This window comes from Mytilus galloprovincialis, chromosome 3, assembly GCF_965363235.1.
Source record: "Mytilus galloprovincialis chromosome 3, xbMytGall1.hap1.1, whole genome shotgun sequence".
NCBI lineage: Eukaryota > Metazoa > Mollusca > Bivalvia > Mytilida > Mytilidae > Mytilus > Mytilus galloprovincialis.
Genome location: NC_134840.1, coordinates 26,538,038 through 26,556,960, shown reverse-complemented (window position 1 = coordinate 26,556,960; position 18,923 = coordinate 26,538,038). Strand labels below are relative to the sequence as shown.

The following is an 18,923-nucleotide window of genomic DNA, read 5'->3' as shown; positions in this document are numbered from 1 at the left end:
GCGGTCACACTTTGTTTGTCTAGGATACAAGGAATACCCGGAGAGAACAACCGACATTGGTAGGGAAATGTTGGTTTATAGATTGATTGATTGGTGTTTTACACCACTTTCACTTCTAGCGTTCTATTATGTGGCGGTCACTCACACTTTGTCTGTCTAGGATACAATGAATAACCGGAGAGAACAACCGACATTGGTAGGGAAATGTTGGTTTATAGATTCTCAAGTTTAATGTTGTCAGTTTGTATGGCCTTCCCCTTTTATGATTTATCTTGGTGTCCGGTATTCTAGCCGAATTTTGTTATTACACAAACATAGCTTCGTGTTAACTTATCTTGCATATATGTCAGTTGTGCAATTGCTCTTATAAAAGCAAGCATTTTAAAACAAAGATTGTGGAAAAAACTGATCTAAAGAATTTTCATTGTTGCTTTACAATAAGCAAAAATCTAGGTACCTTTGATAATTATTAGCAGGTAACCATCAGAAATAAATATATAAATGGTTTCAACTAAACCAGAATATTTTCTTCATTCTTTAAAATTTTAAAATCATCTATAATAATTAGCACTGTTCCTCCAATAGTAAGCATTTTAATTGACTCATAAAATTTTTCACAAGATTTACTAGCTTTCTCAGGTTAACAAATCAATAGCACTTTCCAATGAATTATGTTGAAGAATATCTTGTAAGGTAGCTCTATCACAGTGTGGGAACATTACATGTAAAGTATCCAGGTCATTTGACACAGGCATGTTGGTATTACTATATGCATGGGCACCTCTTAAATTATTTGGTGTATCAACTTCAGAGACTGGTTGAACTGATGCAACAGCGTTAGATGAAACGGTATCCGAACCTCTTGGTTTGAATTCTGTATTGCCTGAACCTGGAAGAAGAAAATATATAGTATACAGTTACATATAGAGTTACAATCCTTTGATAGTATATTTGAACATGGATTATATAGTCGCAAAAGCATAAGAAACAACAGATAAAAACAGGTTTGAAGATTATGTGACCTTCATTGATAATTGTTATTCACAGTAAACACATTCCACGGGGTAAATCAGGCTATAAAAAATAAGAAGAAAATTATGTAAAGTTTAAAGTACAATCACAAAAATACTGAACTTCAAGAAAAATTCCCTTCAAGAAAAATTCAAAAAGAAAGTTCCTAAACATATGACAAAATCAAAAGCTCAAACGCATCAAACGAATGGATAACAACTGTCATATTCCTGGACTTAGAACAAGCATGTCACTGTAAACATCTAGTCATCGCATGTGTTCTTTTAATTTTAATTTATAACTATCTTTTATAGTCAATAACCATATTGAATAATACGTAAGATGGAAGATATGTAACACGAAATTTAAATATAAACGTAAATAAACAGGGAGAGATTAAACATGGAAACATGAAAATATGGAAAACTAACTTTAGTGTTTGATTTAAGTCCAATTGTACATGCCTTTCTCTTACACGATTTTAAGTTATAAAGTGGTTTAGGACATAAAGGGATACAGTACAACTTTGGACACATTTTAATGGTTTTATAAACTGTACGAAGAATGGAATTACAGAAGACTTGAGTCTTCCTCTCGAATAATAATAATCATTAATCAAAGATACATGTATTGACAAAAATATCAAACTACAAGCTAAGTTAAAACAGAGTAAGTCTATAAAAACTGACCAAATTCAAACCTTAGAAATTATAAACCAACAGATCGACAGTGACAAAATGGCATATGCTTGACTTCATAGAGAAGCTGTTGGTTAAACCTGGTTTTATAGCTAGCTTGTAGGACAGATGTTTATAGATCCGTTATATTTACAATTTTAATGAACACTAATAATAAATGCGACAATAATTGAGATCCAGCAGCCAAATTGTGTAAACACATACACACACTAGTACCAATTAATACATTAAATAAACTCATCATCTATAGATACCAGGACTAAATTTAGTAAATACGCCAGACGCGCATTTCGTCTACTAAAGACTCATCGGTGACGCTCGAACCCAAAAAAGTTTTAAAGGCCAAATTAAGGACGAAGTTGAAGAGCATTGAGACACAGGCACTTGTTTCTGTCAATGTTGGGTTTACTATCCATATCCGTACAAAAAAATCGATGGTAAACCCAACATTGACAGAAACATGTGCCTGTGCATTGAGAACCAAAATTCCTAAAAGTTTTGCCAAATACAGCAAAGTTAATATATGCCTGAGGTAGAAAAGCCTTAGCATTTAAAAAAATTCAAAAATTTGTAAACAGTCAATTTATAAATATAACCATATCAATGACAAATTATGTCAGCACATAAAACACCCTTTAATTTAAATATATGTAACGAAGACGCACACTAAAGCGTTTTTGTAGTTGATAGTACAATTACAAAGAAGTACAAACAAGTCAAATATAAATACAAATAAAATAGAAACCAAAAATAAACACAACACAAATCTCTTGTAGCCATAAAGTTAAGATGACAGCTGTCATTTTCCTTGATAGAGGATTGCTACTCACAAGGAAGCTATTAAACCAAAGGTTCTAAAGGGTGAAGTTGAAATCGTCCCTCCGAAAATGTTAAGGACGCCATCACCAGTTGGTTTACCATTTTAGAATAACCGTTCCACAACCATTATAGAATAACCGTTCCACAGATGGTATCGGATATGTTCCTTACGTCGTAACTACAATACCCTTCCCTTTTCACAAATGTGACCTACCGAATTAAGACTATAATATCACAAGCATCAAGACGGATGCCACATGTGGAGCAGGACTGCTTACCCTTCCGTGTTCGTGTTGCATATTCTTTAGTTGTCTATGTTGTGTCTTCTGTACTATTATTTGTCTGTTTGTCTTTTATTTTTAGCCATAGAGTTGTCAGTTTATTTTCAATCTACAAAAATGTGTATAAGTTTGACTCTCCCTCTGATATCTTTCGTCCCTCTTTTAAAAAATTTCAAAACAGAATATGATGAATGTATGGCACACCATGACTATGATACTGAGCTAATCAATACATATAGACGATGAAACAATTATAAACTAATATCAGATAACATTTAGAGGGTTCCTGGCATTCTATAAACTAGTACTGTGACAAAACAAATTCAAGTTACATACTGATTAAATCACACACAAAATCATAACATTAAAAAATGAACTATGCAAATGAGATCAAGGTCAGATGAACTATACTACTGAAAGGCCTTTAAAGTTGCTAAACTGTAGGGTGACACATTGCTTTGAAGGGAAACCTTCACATTCGATCTGTTGTAGAAGCCAAAGTAGCTTATCAAAATTATATAATATAGATATAAGATGTGGTATGGGTGCCAATGAGACAACTCACAATATGTTAAAAGCAAATCATTTTGGTTCAAAGTGCGGCCTTCAACAAAGACGATTGGCTCACACCGAACAGCAATATATTATGTTTGCATGTAATGTTCTTCCTTTTAAAGTACTTAGATTGATTGGTCAGTGGGGTCATGTGTTCTAGATAAATTTATGAAAATCATATGCGTCATTGTATCATATTCTCACACCTAAGAGTGTGAAAGACAAATGCGAAATATTTTCTTTTTGCATAATCAGGAAAAAGCAATAAATAAGATCACTAAAGTCTTGTAAACATATTTTCTTCGAAATGAAAAAACAAACTTCAAAAGATGATGCATGCTGAACTAAATCTTTGCATTCGATTTCATTATTTTGTGAAAAAATGCTTTATCGTGAAGGTTTAGATATTCAAATATATATATTGCAAATTATTTGAACAATATTTGAAAATATTTGGTATTTAACATGCTAAATCGTCATGTTTCAGATGTAAATTGGGAATATACTCTGAAATAATCGTACATGTGCAGATGACGAAGCACTCATGAGCAAAAAAGAAAACAGATATGCAAGTACAAGTCAACATGGCAAACATTTATGCCAGCATAGAGGGGTATAAAATACAGCAAAATAAAAGTGTTGCTATTAATATCATATCGAATTGATCAGGTAAAGAAAAATTACTGGAAGAATATGCAATGGTTGAAGCTTCTATGCCTAGAATCGAAAAAGCTATTTTATTTCAAATACACATAACCAATTCTATGAAACAATTTATTAAAGCAAATATCGAGGAGAATAAAACCCAATCAAGGAGAGGTCTCTATGCTCTACTTGGCAGTGTCATAATGAAAACGGACTGAATATAGAAACTATGATACATCTGTACAAAATCGACATCTTAAGCCCTGGTCACAACGAACCCACGTCACATATATGCAGCGCCACGACAAGAAATGTGTTCAAATTGCAAGTCGTCTGTGATCGGATTGCGACAGTCGCACGATATTTTGTGTATTGTAGCGCTGTCGTGTATCGTTGGACAAAAATTGGACATGCGCCTTTTTTGCTCCACGATTTTTTGCCGTGTCACTGTCTTGTGGCTGTCATGAGAGTGTCTTGTGATAAACACATTGTCGTAAGTACCAAAATAAACCATTTTGATAAAAAAAAAAATCATACGGCTGTCGTCCAAATATCTCAAGCCTGTCACAAGACACTAGTGATACAGTCGCACGATCGTCTCCCGAATACAAAATTTCGTACGAAGCTCGCACAACATTGATTGTTTGTCGTACGACAGTGGTACTTTGTTCATGCATCATATTTTGTTTTATTTAATTAATAAGAATACATAAGATAAGATTAAGATAAGATTTATTTTATTAAAGTGTCACCATCCATTACAATATCAATATATATATATCCACATAAAGTCATAAGAACCCAACATTTATGTAAAAGGATGCCAGCCGAAAACGACTTATGAGACACTATCATTAAAACAAACATCTAATACATACATAAAAGGACAGCTTTGATACATTTAAAATGTATTTCGTAAATTAAAAACAATAAAATAAAAAATAACAAAACATATATAATTTCTAGATGACATGTTTTCGTCGATAAAACATATGATAAAGGGAACTAGCTAAAAGAGGAACCATATTCTCATTACACATAAAATAACGAAGTTTTTCAACATCACATAAATTAATAAAAATACAATTCGACGGGAAGAGTGTTTGGAAAAACATACCATCTGCCGTTTAAAGAGGATGGCTATTCCACCAGAACGATTACGCTTGACCTGCCGAGAAGGCGCCTTGCCGGACTCCAGCAAAATGTGGTCCTGGAAGGGTTTATTCGAGCCGTTGAACAGTAAAGGAACCGACGAAACGCCCGTTAATTTTTCTTTTCGGGTGCAGCCTGGTTTAAATTCGCTTAACAATTATAATATTAACTTCGTCTACTTGGACCGAACTTCATAAAATGACAATGAACAATATTAAAAGCAAATGGCAAAAAATAAATCGGGCCTCCTTTTTATATATACTAGTAGTTCTGGATAAACGCGCGAGTGACTAACGACTGTTGTGCGACAGTCGTACAACAAAGGCACGACATTGAAACGACAGTGACATGCGCATCACATGAAATGAAAACCTGAAAAATAGCCCCAATCAACTCACGAATGTCGTTCGACTGTTGCAGGGCCGACTTTTTTTTTTCTGTCGTGTACCAATCGTGGAACCATTGAGGACATGTCGTAGTTGATGTGTCCGCTAGAATATTTTTTTGACATTTTGGACGACAGTGCCTAAACTATTGTATAGAACTTTCACTACAAAAAATCGTAGGATCTTTTGTGATCGGGGCTTTACAAGTGTTATTATAAGGTGTTGATTTTTAACACCACGATCTCTTATTCTGGAGAAATTGGAAAAATTTCAAAAGACAATGCTCAAGTAACCAATGACAGTACCAACTCACACACCAGATGCAGCAATCAACATTTTGAAAGGAATATTAATAGTTGGGGCACAAAAACACATAAAGGTTATGATCCTTCATAAATGTATTTACTCAATCAAACGAAAGCATATTAACAACTAGCAAGGAGGCAACTATGCATGAAGTGAATGATTATAACAGCTGACTTATTTTTGGTTCTCAATGCTCTTTAACTTCGTACTTTATTTGGCCTTTTAAACAGTTTTTGATTCAAGCGTCACTGGCGAGTCTTTTGTAGACAAAACGCGCGTCTGGCGTTAATTTTAAATTTTGGTCCTGGTATCTATGATGAGTTTAATTGAAGTAAAAACGATCATGTTAAAATACTATTTAGGAAATGCAATTAAGTGGCTAGATATTCAGAAAAAGGAAGAACAATTAAGTTAAACCAGAAAAGGAATCAATGTCTATTGGAGTGAGTGAATTTCTTTCCTATGACGATTATATCGACTGTCAATACCTTAACTGTGGTGTATTTATGCCAAGGGAAATACTTACAATATTGCGTATTAAGCACTAAACTCCAAGATACAGCAAGAGTACCTACCAAGGGGGTCTCATTTGGGTCTAAGCATGACGCGTGATTGCCGTTTTTTGTAAGCTTGACACGTGGACGTAAAATTATTATGCCGTGAAAACGAGAAATGAAGTGAAAGAGAAATTACAAAAAAGTGAGAATTGCTTCCGTACATAGTGTAATCGGGATACGGGAATCTCACAAAACAGTAAGCGAGATCCGTGATTCGAACCCCCAATGAGACCCCTAACCAAGATTTAACTGTTAACTGCTACCTATATACTTGAACCACTAGGATATACAAAGACGAAACTGAAGATCAGTGTATTGCATGGATAAAGAAGAGACAACAGGACATTTCCTGATACCCTGTGAAGCTTGCAATTACTTGTGATTATCAGTTCTACAAAATCGCAAATAAAAAACTTACAATTGAGATGACAATACAATTGAGATGACAATACAAATATTAGAGGTCATTACTAAAATACAAAAGAGATATAGTAAACACCCGAAATAAAACTTCAAACAATAAGTCAAACATTGGAAAATTTTGAAAAGAGATGAATATTGTAAAACAATATATGAAACAGATGCCTACCATTACGTATAAACGCAGTAATAATTTAAAAGAGCAGCTAGCAAAAACTTTTAAATAGGGCAACTTTTGAGAAGGGACCCTTGCTAAGTTAAAACTAAGCTAAACAAGAGTGCACATGCTGAAATGTCTCGCCTTCTATACTAATCATTGATATTATGTTGATAGTCCTAAGTATAAAGCTAAGCTTTATAACAACTGTACCATAAACTTAACATTAACCAAGATAACTAAACAAAGACCAATGAACCTTGAAAATGAGGTCAAGGTCAGATGAACCATGCCAGGCAGACATGTACAGCTAACAATGCTTCTATACAACATATATGGTCCAATGACACAGTTATCGTCCTTTGGTTTTCGTTGTCTACGAATATAGTCCCTAGTGTAAACAGTGTATAACTTGCATGTTTTATTTAATACACTTTCCCAATTTATTTATTTATATTAAATGCATGAAATATTAAGTAGGGGGATGTAATTACATGTCAAAAAAATTTGGGTGCTGAAACTTTATGTTAAGGAGTGAATTGGTCCAGTTCTGAAAGGTCAAATTTTATCACGTCTGAAGCTGTCAAACTGAATTTTACACCCCCTTAACACAGAATTGCCAATATTTTGAGTTAGAGCTGGTAGAAGTTTCTATAATTTGTCTCACTGGTAGTACACTACACTGTAAAACTATTTTGAAGAAAGAGCAGGTGCGATTTTTTTAATTTGAATTTATTGTCTAAAAGAAATGCACTACGAAATAACTGTGTTCTCGGGCCTAAGAGATGGATTACTGAAATCTAGATTCTGTACTTTGGGAACTTTCCTGAATGATTTGCTGGTTTCAATTTGTCAAACTCAATAAAAGTAAAGGATTTACATCTTTGGTTTACAGAAATTCTGTTAAAAATTGACATTTTGGCATTCTACGGCTATAATAAGGATTTTAAAGAAGTTTACATTTTATGCCTAAGAGGCATGCTGACTTTCTATCTGACAGCTTTTTTGTTCCTGATATTTGTGTTTCTGTGCTTAAATCAAATTTAATTAACCATTTGTGAACTCTGAATAAAGAGAAAAGTAGACTATCACAGAAAAAAAGTGCAGAATATTTTGTTTTCATGGCCCTGGTTAAACAGCCTAACTGATGTATGTAAAATGTGAAGCGCTTTGTACATCAAATCTCTAGTCCATCACAAATATTTCACTAAATCTGAAAAGAAAGCTTTTTACTATATTCAGTACACCTTACTCCTTTAAAGGTTACCATATTTTTTTCCTGTATGATAGTAAGTGGTCCAAATTTATACCTTTTGAGACTTAAACTAAATGCAAGTTTTCCATCGAAATGTGAAAAAACTGGCCGCCAGACCATATTGTCTTTCAAAAAATTTAAATGCAAGAGTCCTTTTGCATTTAGACTTCTTGTATGATAACACCTTAGCATAGAAATGAACAAAAAGTAACACATTTTCACTTCTGATAGCTTCTGTGTGCATTTTTATATGTCAATATGGACTACCGCCTAAATTGACTCTAAATAATTCTCAGTACTGCATGGTCCAAGACCATTTTATACTCATGTGGTATACTTTTTGTAACTTTTCTATACATTTGAAGTACATTTAATATATATGAAAGAATAATTTAGGCTTAAAAAACTTCAAAAACTTCAAATTGGCTAACAAAAATGCATATTTATATAAGGCTTCCCTGAATTGGAAAATCTCTATTTTCAGGCATAGGCGCATATAAATTTGACTTTGGAATAAATACAATACATCTGATAAATAAAATGAGTGTGCAGATGCTTTTAATACTTAATATCTAATATTCAAGAGCATTTAAAAAGTAAATTTTTGCAAAATTTCAAGTTTTTAGGCCAAAATCTTGACAGTTGAAGATATTTAATTTATACGTCAAAAATAAACATCCAAATGTCAATACTAAAATGACCCCAGTTTCTGTTATATATGACATATGGCCATGAAACTTGGCAAACCATCTCATTATTGCCCAAGCTTAGGTTATGCAAAGTTTTATAAAGATTGGTCAAGTCTTTCTGTCCTATTAGGTCCAATGACACAGTTATCGTCCTTTGGTTTTCGTTGTCTACGAATATAGTCCCTAGTGTAAACAGTGTATAACTTGCATGTTTTATTTAATACACTTTCCCAATTTATTTATTTATATTAAATGCATGAAATATTAAGTAGGGGGATGTAATTACATGTCAAAAAAATTTGGGTGCTGAAACTTTATGTTAAGGAGTGAATTGGTCCAGTTCTGAAAGGTCAAATTTTATCACGTCTGAAGCTGTCAAACTGAATTTTACACCCCCTTAACACAGAATTGCCAATATTTTGAGTTAGAGCTGGTAGAAGTTTCTATAATTTTGATATTATTTGTCTCACTGGTAGTACACTACACTGTAAAACTATTTTGAAGAAAGAGCAGGTGCGATTTTTTTAATTTGAATTTATTGTCTAAAAGAAATGCACTACGAAATAACTGTGTTCTCGGGCCATATAGTTGACCTATTACTTATTGTTTAAGAAAAATAGACCAAAACACAAAAACTTAACACTGTGCAATGAACCGTGAAAATGAGGTCACGGTCAAATAAAACCTGCGCGACTGACATAAAGATCATAAAATATTTCCATACACCAAATATAGTTGACCTATGGCATATAGTATTAGATAAAAAGACCAAAACTCAAAAACTTAACTTTGACCACTGAACCATGAAAATGAGGTCAAGGTCACATGACATCTGCCCGCTAGACATGTACACCTTACAATCATTCCATACAACAAATATAGTAGACCTATTGCATATAGTATGAGAATAACAGACCAAAACACAAAAATCTAACTATAACCACTGAACCATGAAAATGAGGTCAAGGTCAGATGACACCTGCCAGTTGGACATGTACACCTTACAGTCCTTCCATACACCGAATATATTAGCCCTATTGCTTATAGTATCTGAGATATGGACTTGACCACCAAAACTTAACCTTGTTCACTGATCCATGAAATGAGGTCGAGGTCAAGTGAAAACTGTCTGACAGACATGAGGACCTTGCAAGGTACGCACATATCAAATATAGTTATCCTATTACTTATAATAAGAGAGAATTCAACATTACAAAAAATTTGAACTTTTTTTTCAAGTGGTCACTGAACCATGAAAATGAGGTCAAGGACATTGGACATGTGACTGACGGAAACTTCGTAACATGAGGTATCTATATACAAAGTATGAAGCATCCAGTTCTTCCACCTTCTAAAATATAAAGCTTTTAAGAAGTTAGCTAACACCGCCGCCGTAGCCGCCGCCGTAGCCGCCGCCGCCGCCGGATCACTATCCCTATGTCGAGCTTTCTGCAACAAAAGTTGCAGGCTCGACAAAAATCCTGAAACACCGTTAATTAATTATATTTATAAGTACGTCTGAACCAGTGACAACTCTAAAACAGATTTATCCATCAGATCACCAGCAGTGATGGTGATACATGGTTGAGTACCTTCTGTATATACAACTCGTCTAAACATCAAACAAACAATGTTAGATCTGTAAATTTGCTTTCACAAGTTTTTTGTTCTCCCCTCGCCGGGATTGGAACTCATGCTACTGAGATATCGTGACAGCAAATCGCCTGCACTGTATCTGGCGCTAGACCACTCGACCACCTGGGCAACACAAAAATAAAGCTTTCGGTGGCCGGGTGTTACCTTTCCTCTCCAGTGTTTATTTAGCGTCGCAATACAGTACATGATATATAAGGCATAAAGATGGAATCTTTACATATCAGCTAAATTATCTATAGTAAAGGATCCTACAAATTAAATGTAAGATACAGTCACAGAAATAATTATATTTATAAGTATGTCTTAACCAGTGACAACTCTACAACAGATTTATACAGATGGCCATTGTTATATTATTGTTCGTTTCTGTGTGTGTTGCATTTTAACGTTGAGTCGTTTGTGTTTTCTCTTATTTTTGAGATATTGAGATAAGACATGGCACGGTACTTGTCTATCCCAAATTGATGTATTTGGTTTTCATGTTATATTTGTTATTCTTGTGGTGTTTTGTCTGATGCTTGGTCCGTTTCTGTGTGTGTTGCATTTCGGTGTTGTGTCGTTGTTCTCCTCTTATATTAAATGCGTTTACCTCGGTTTTGGTTTGTTACCCCGATTTTGTTTTTTGTCCATGGATTTATGAGTTTGAACAGCGGTATACTACTGTTGCCTTTATTTATCCATCGGACCACCAGCAGTGATGTTGATACATGGCTGTGTACATTCTGTATATACAACTCGTCTAAACATCAACCAAACAGTGTTAGATCTGTGTTTTTTTGTGCTTCCCATGCCGGGATTCGAACTCACGCTACTGAGATACATGGCTTTAATTTTTGCTAGATGGAAACTGTTTTTGAGAGTCAAAATTACCCTTTTACACTGAAAACAATAATTGAATGAGAAATATTCTGTTCCATGGAACCCTTTAAAACTTACTTTTAACATTTCTTAAACAAGCATAATTGTTATAATGAATTTAACATGAATTTCAATCAATATAACTGACAGTGAATGAAATTAGGTTAAAGTTTAGACGTTTTTGTCAGGAAGCTGCCCTTCCCTTATACAAATACTGTTTTACCAATCTTTATATTTGTACAAAATAAATAATGTAAAAATGAACTTGATGATGAAGCAATGCTTAACAGAATTAAAATCAACATTACCAAAACTAAGAAACAAACATTTCATTTGCTTTATGCAGATCTAGATATCAGTTTATATCCTAACTGGTCAGCTCCGCTGAATTTTTTTAAAAACAAACTATCTTACCTGGTTGCCTGTCTTCATTAGGCTTTCTTTCTAATCGACTTAAAAAATCATCAGTCTTTCTGGAATTTAAAACATACGGTTATTGTTAACAACATGGATAGTATACTATATAACTGGGTACTTTATATTCACTTGATGTGTTTAAGCTTTTAGTTTAACCATGTGCTTTTAAAGACTTTATGTTTTAAATTTTCCTCAGGTATTTTTTTTCTTCTTTTATCTATTAAATTTTAGCTAATTTTGGCAGAAAAACTAATTCTTGCTAAAATTAACACTATTCATATCCTTTTCAAAACAATTTACAAATTTTAAGTTCTAATAATCTTAATTTATACAACACTAGTATAAGCCTAAAGAAACCAATTTATTCAAATATAACAAGTACATGGATTCCACACGGTCATTTTCTATGTTCAGTGGACCCTGAAATGGGATAAAATCTCTAATTTGGTATTAAAATTAGAAAGATCATAAATTCATAGGGAACATGTTTACTAAGTTTCAAGTTTATTGGACTACACCTTCATCGAAAACTACCTCAACCAAAATATTTAACCTGAATTGGGACAAAAGTATGAATGAATGGATGAACGGACAAACGATTGAACAAAATGGCCAAAAGACCAGAAAACATAATACCCATAAATGGGGCATAAAATGCATAGATGTAACAATAAGTGATAACTTTTTAATAATAAACAAATTTGTTGATCTCTACCATTAAATTAGGTAAAAAAGAAGTTTGTTTTCTACCTCATGTCTAATGCTATGTTTGAAACTGACTTTAAACATTGTATTGGCTTGCTGAAAAATAATTAATGCTATCAAAATAAGAGCATTTTTTGTTGTAAAAGATTACTATAAATCTAATTTCTACTAACTCTATCTAGCAAGAATAAATTTATGTTTGTTTTGAACCTATAATGGATTGCTGACCCTTATAAATGAAATTGGCTTGTGAAAAAAATTGTGATATCATAGAAAAAACACTTTGTGTAGAGTAGAATTTGATTCCTATATAAATAATTTTTTTATGGTCACAAGACATAGCTTTGCCTTATTTTGGTCCATCTGGTTGTGTGGTCAAAGGTATGGTCTTGTGGTATATATATTATTATTTAGTCAATTAATTTGCACACTCAAATATCAAACAGCAGGTGTTATTTTTCTATTAAGATTTCAGGATAAATAAATGTTGTCATAATAAAGTTCATTTAGATCACAAATTAATAAATAACTATTTAATAGCAAAATGTTTGACAGTATTTTTTTATACCAAGCCAACTCAGTCATGTGATCACAGACATAGCCTTTTTGCAAATCAAATCAGTATGAACTAAATATCAAACAATAGGTGTTAATTTGCTACAAAGATTTCAGAATAATCAAAATTGTCATAAAATTTCATTTCAATTGAATAATTCACAGTGCTTGTAAGCACTGAAAGGTAAAGATTCCTTCAATATATTAGAGTGATGTTAAAATATTATAATTAGAGTGATGTTAAAGTAGCACAATACAAAGATTGTTTATCCATAATCAGACAACTTTAAACTGGTGCAATTCCTCTCATCCTTCTTTAAATTATATAAATGATGTACTAAAAGAAAGCAAAAGGATTCAGTCTATGAACTAAGCCCAAGAATTTGCATCAAAATGATGTTGAATAAAAAATGAACTTATCTCCTGCACCACTTAGAAAACACCATATTTTCAAATTAAACTGTCATATCAATTATAATATGTTAGATCACAGACACCATATGTTTTCTCTCTCAATCTATAGGTGACAATTAAGGGATACAAATAAAATGCACAATACCAATCAAAAAAAGTATCTTTTTTTTCCCTTTACAATGTATATACACATGTGATTTTGATTTTTTTACAAAATTTAATTTTTTCAATAAATTGCAAGATTAAGGTAATTTAAAAACCATATATAAAAATAAGTAGTTTTCAAATAAATCTTGAAAGGCAGGATACATCAAAGAATATTTTCATTTTTTTTTTTTTTAGATTTAGAAAAAAGGGGGAGGGTCAACCCAAAATGTATGGGCGTCAAGTTGGTTACCTATTCCCTATTCCCTATTCGTTACCTATTCCCTATTCCCTATTCGTTGCCTATTCGTTACCTATTCCCTATTCCCTATTCGTTACCTATTCGTTACCTATTCCCTATTCCCTATTCGTTACCTATTCGTTACCTATTCCCTATTCCCTATTCGTTGCCTATTCGTTACCTATTCCCTATTCCCTATTCGTTACCTATTCGTTACCTATTCCCTATTCCCTATTCGTTACCTATTCGTTACTTATTTGATTTTTAATATCCTTCCCCCTTTTTAATTATGGCATGGAATAGTTTAATATGGCTGCCGTTACCATGGAAACGGCACAATTGTGAAAAAAATGAGCTTTTGGTTTTTGGTGAACTGTTTGGATATGCTTCAACTCAGAATCATCATATTTTAAAACAATGTAGGTGCCCACTATATACAGGTGTTGGATGATTTTGGCGATCATTGGAACTACTATGTTGCCATGGAAACTACACCAAAATTTTCAAAATTCTCAAAATGCTCAAAACTTCATGAAACTTCACAGTAATGATGAGCAACATCGGAGTTGGAATTTCCAAAATAGGTCTTGTTACCATGGAAACAATGCAAAAAGGTCAAAAATTTCAAAAATTAGAATTTTCCGCAAACTGGATGAAACTTTACAGGAATGGTAACTGGCATAGGCAGAGTTGGATTTTGAAGTTAGAATTTTCAAAATGGCCGCCGTAACCATGGAAACAGCAAAAATATCAAAAATTCAAAATGTTCAAACTTAATGAAACTTTGCAAAAATGTTACTAGACATCTGTAGTTGCTCTCTTTGACTTTGGAATTGTCAAAATGGCTGTCGCTCACCTGGTAATAGGGGGAAGGGGTGCCTTCCGTTATTGCTAGCAATTACAAATCTAGTTGTTAATAGTCTTACATATGGTAATAGTTCTGAATTGGTTGAGGTAAAATGATCTTTTTATGACCTATTTATATGTGTTTGTGCTCAACCGATCCTTTTACTTCATGTTCGATACGCATTTGTTCCTTACTTGTTTTTTATACGTTCTACCTTTTAACTGCTTTATGTCCGTATGTTTGAAGATGGATCTTGGTTCGACGGGATGAAATCATCGTGTTAGCGCTTGCGTAAAAACGAAGATGTGGTATGATTGCCAATGAGACAACACTCCACATTAGACCAAAATGACACAGAAATTATCAACTATAGTTCACTGTACGGCCTTCAACAATGAGCATAGCCCAAACCGTGTAGTCACCTATAAAAGGCCCAGACATGACAACCTCATACAATTCAAACAACAAAACTGACGGCCGTATTTCATATACAAAAAAATAAACGGAAATATGTAACACAAAAACAAACGATAACTACTTAATTTCAGGCTCTTGTCTAGGGACAGGCACATACTTACATAATGTGGTAGAGTTAAACATGTAAGCAGGGTGTACATCGTTTCGGAGCATGCTATTACCTTGTTTAATTCGTTCCATCACTCGCTTATAATTCGCTTATAATACGTGTATCATACGTTGCACCTTTTAAAACATGATTTTCAATTGTTTTGTTGTCTCTGGTGGAAGCTTTGGGCTCTTAGAGGTGATATAACTCTATAAGTGCATTTGTATCCGTTCCAGCGGTCGGATAATACCCTGTTAAATATTCGTTACTATTTCGCTTTTAAAAAGTTTGTTGTACGTTGCACCTTTTAGAAAAGGATTTCAAATTGTGTTCATATCTCTGGTGGTAATAATGTGTTCTTATAGATGAAATACCCCTATAAGCGCATATGTACTCGTTCCAGCGATCGGTTAATACCCTGTTACCTATTCGTTACCTATTCGTTACCTATTCACTTATAGTACGTTTGTTGTACGTTGCACCTTTTAGAAAAGGATTTTCAATTAAATTCATATCTCTGATGGTAACAATGTGTTCTTAGAGATGAAATGACCCCATTAGAGCGCATGTACCCGTTCCAGCGCTCGGTAAATAACCTGTTACCTATTCGTTACTTATTCGCTTTTAATGCGCGGGGTATACGGTGCACCTTGAAATAAATCGTTTTTTAATTGTGTTCAGGTCTCTGGTGGTAAGAATGTGTTCTTAGAGATGAAATTACCCTATTAGCGCGCATGTACCCGTTCCAGCGCTCGGTTAATACCCTGTTACCTATTCGTTACCTATTCGCTTATAATACATTTTTTTATACGTTGCACCTGTTAGAAAAGGATTTTCAATTATGTCCATGTCTCAGGTGGTACCAATGTGTTCTTAGAGATGAAATGACCCCATTAGAGCGCATGTACCGGTTCCAGCGCTCGGTAAATAACCTGTTACCTATTCGTTACCTATTCGCTTTTAATGCGCGGGGTATACGCTGCACCTTGAAATAAATCGTGTTTTAATTGTGTTCATGTCTGGTAGTAACAATGTGTTCTTAGAGATGAAATGACCCCATTAGAGCGCATGTACCCGTTCCAGCACTCGGTAAATAACCTGTTACCTATTCGTTACTTATTCGCTTTTAATGCGCGGGGTATACGGTGCACCTTGAAATAAATCCTTTTTTAATTGTGTTCAGGTCTCTGGTGGTAAGAATGTGTTCTTAGAGATGAAATTACCCTATTAGCGCGCATGTACCCGTTCCAGCGCTCGGTTAATACCCTGTTACCTATTCGTTACCTATTCGTTACCTATTCGCTTATAATACATTTTTTTATACGTTTCACCTGTTAGAAAAGGATTTTCAATTATGTCCAGGTCTCAGACGGTAACAATGTGTTCTTAGAGATGAAATGACCCCATTAGAGCGCATGTACCCGTTCCAGCGCTCGGTAAATAACCTGTTACCTATTCGTTACCTATTCGCTTTTAATGCGCGGGGTATACGGTGCACCTTGAAATAAATCGTTTTTTAATTGTGTTCAGGTCTCTGGTGGTAAGAATGTGTTCTTAGAGATGAAATTACCCTATTAGCGCGTATGTACCCGTTCCAGCGCTCGGTTAATACCCTGTTATCCATTCGTTACCTATTCGTTACCTATTCGCTTATAATACATTTTTTTATACGTTTCACCTGTTAGAAAAGGATTTTCAATTATGTCCATGTCTCAGGTGGTAACAATGTGTTCTTAGAGATGAAATGACCCCATTAGAGCGCATGTACCGGTTCCAGCGCTCGGTAAATAACCTGTTACCTATTCGTTACCTATTCGCTTTTAATGCGCGGGGTATACGCTGCACCTTGAAATAAATCGTCTTTTAATTGTGTTCATGTCTGGTAGTAACAATGTGTTCTTAGAGATGAAATGACCCCATTAGAGCGCATGTACCCGTTCCAGCGCTCGGTAAATAACCTGTTACCTATTCGTTACTTATTCGCTTTTAATGCGCGGGGTATACGGTGCACCTTGAAATAAATCGTTTTTTAATTGTGTTCAGGTCTCTGGTGGTAAGAATGTGTTCTTAGAGATGAAATTACCCTATTAGCGCGCATGTACCCGTTCCAGCGCTCGGTTAATACCCTGTTACCTATTCGTTACCTATTCGTTACCTATTCGCTTATAATACATTTTTTTATACGTTTCACCTGTTAGAAAAGGATTTTCAATTATGTCCAGGTCTCAGACGGTAACAATGTGTTCTTAGAGATGAAATGACCCCATTAGAGCGCATGTACCCGTTCCAGCGCTCGGTAAATAACCTGTTACCTATTCGTTACCTATTCGCTTTTAATGCGCGGGGTATACGGTGCACCTTGAAATAAATCGTTTTTTAATTGTGTTCATGTCTGGTGGTAACAATGTGTTCTTAGAGATGAAATTACCCTATTAGCGCGCATGTACCTGTTCCAGCGCTCAGTTAATACCCTGTTACCTATTCGTTACCTATTCGTTACCTATTTGCTTATAATACATTTTTTTATACGTTTCACCTGTTAGAAAAGGATTTTCAATTATGTCCAGGTCTCAGACGGTAACAATGTGTTCTTAGAGATGAAATGACCCCATTAGAGCGCATGTACCCGTTCCTGCGCTCGGTAAATAACCTGTTACCTATTCGTTACCTATTCGCTTTTAATGCGCGGGGTATACGCTGCAACTTGAAATAAATCGTGTTTTAATTGTGTTCATGTCTGGTGGTAACAATGTGTTCTTAGAGATGAAATGACCCCATTAGAGCGCATGTACCCGTTCCAGCGCTCGGTAAACAACCTGTTACCTATTCGTTACCTATTCGCTTTTAATGAGCGGGGTATACGGTGCACCTTGAAATAAATCGTTTTTTAATTGTGTTCAGGTCTCTGGTGGTAAGAATGTGTTCTTAGAGATGAAATGACCCTATTAGCGCGCATGTACCCGTTCCAGCGCTCGGTTAATACCCTGTTACCCATTCGTTACCTATTCGTTACCTATTCGCTTTTAATGCGCGGGGTATACGCTGCAACTTGAAATAAATCGTGTTTTAATTGTGTCCATGTCTCAGGTGGTAATAACGTGTTCTTAGAGATGAAATTACCCTATTAGCGCTCATGTACCCGTTCCAGTGCTCGGTAAATAATCTTGTTACCTATTCGTTACCTATTCGCTTTTAATGCGCAGGGTATACGCTGCAACTTGAAATAAATCGTGTTTTAATTATGTCCATGTCTCAGGTGGTAACAATGTGTTCTTAGAGATGAAATGACCCCATTAGAGCGCATGTACCCGTTCCAGCGCTCGGTAAATAACCTGTTACCTATTCGTTACCTATTCGCTTTTAATGCGCGGGGTATACGGTGCACCTTGAAATAAATTGTTTTTTAATTGTGTTGATGTCTGGTGGTAACAATGTGTTCTTAGAGATGAAATTACCCTATTAGCGCGCATGTACCCGTTCCAGCGCTCGGTTAATACCCTGTTACCTATTCGTTACCTATTCGTTACCTATTCGCTTATAATACATTTTTTTATACGTTTCACCTGTTAGAAAAGGATTTTCAATTATGT

At 34.5% G+C, this 18,923-nt stretch overlaps 1 protein-coding gene across 3 annotated transcripts in view; it reads right to left on the bottom strand.

The window, feature by feature from the left end:
• Positions 1-607: 607 nt before the first annotated feature.
• The window catches only part of LOC143067560 (epithelial-stromal interaction protein 1-like), a 37,834-nt gene continuing 19,518 nt past the window's right edge, over positions 608-18,923 (bottom strand). For 2 of the 3 annotated variants that reach the window (XM_076240902.1, XM_076240903.1), the window contains 2 exons: positions 11,860-11,918; positions 608-889 (listed from right to left, as the gene is read on the bottom strand). In XM_076240902.1, the coding sequence (XP_076097017.1) occupies positions 636-889; positions 11,860-11,918 (313 nt within the window). In that variant the 3' untranslated portion in view covers positions 608-635. Of the gene's footprint in view, positions 890-10,685; positions 10,836-11,859; positions 11,919-18,923 lie in introns of those variants that run through there. The other variant, XM_076240904.1, reaches the window with a different exon arrangement.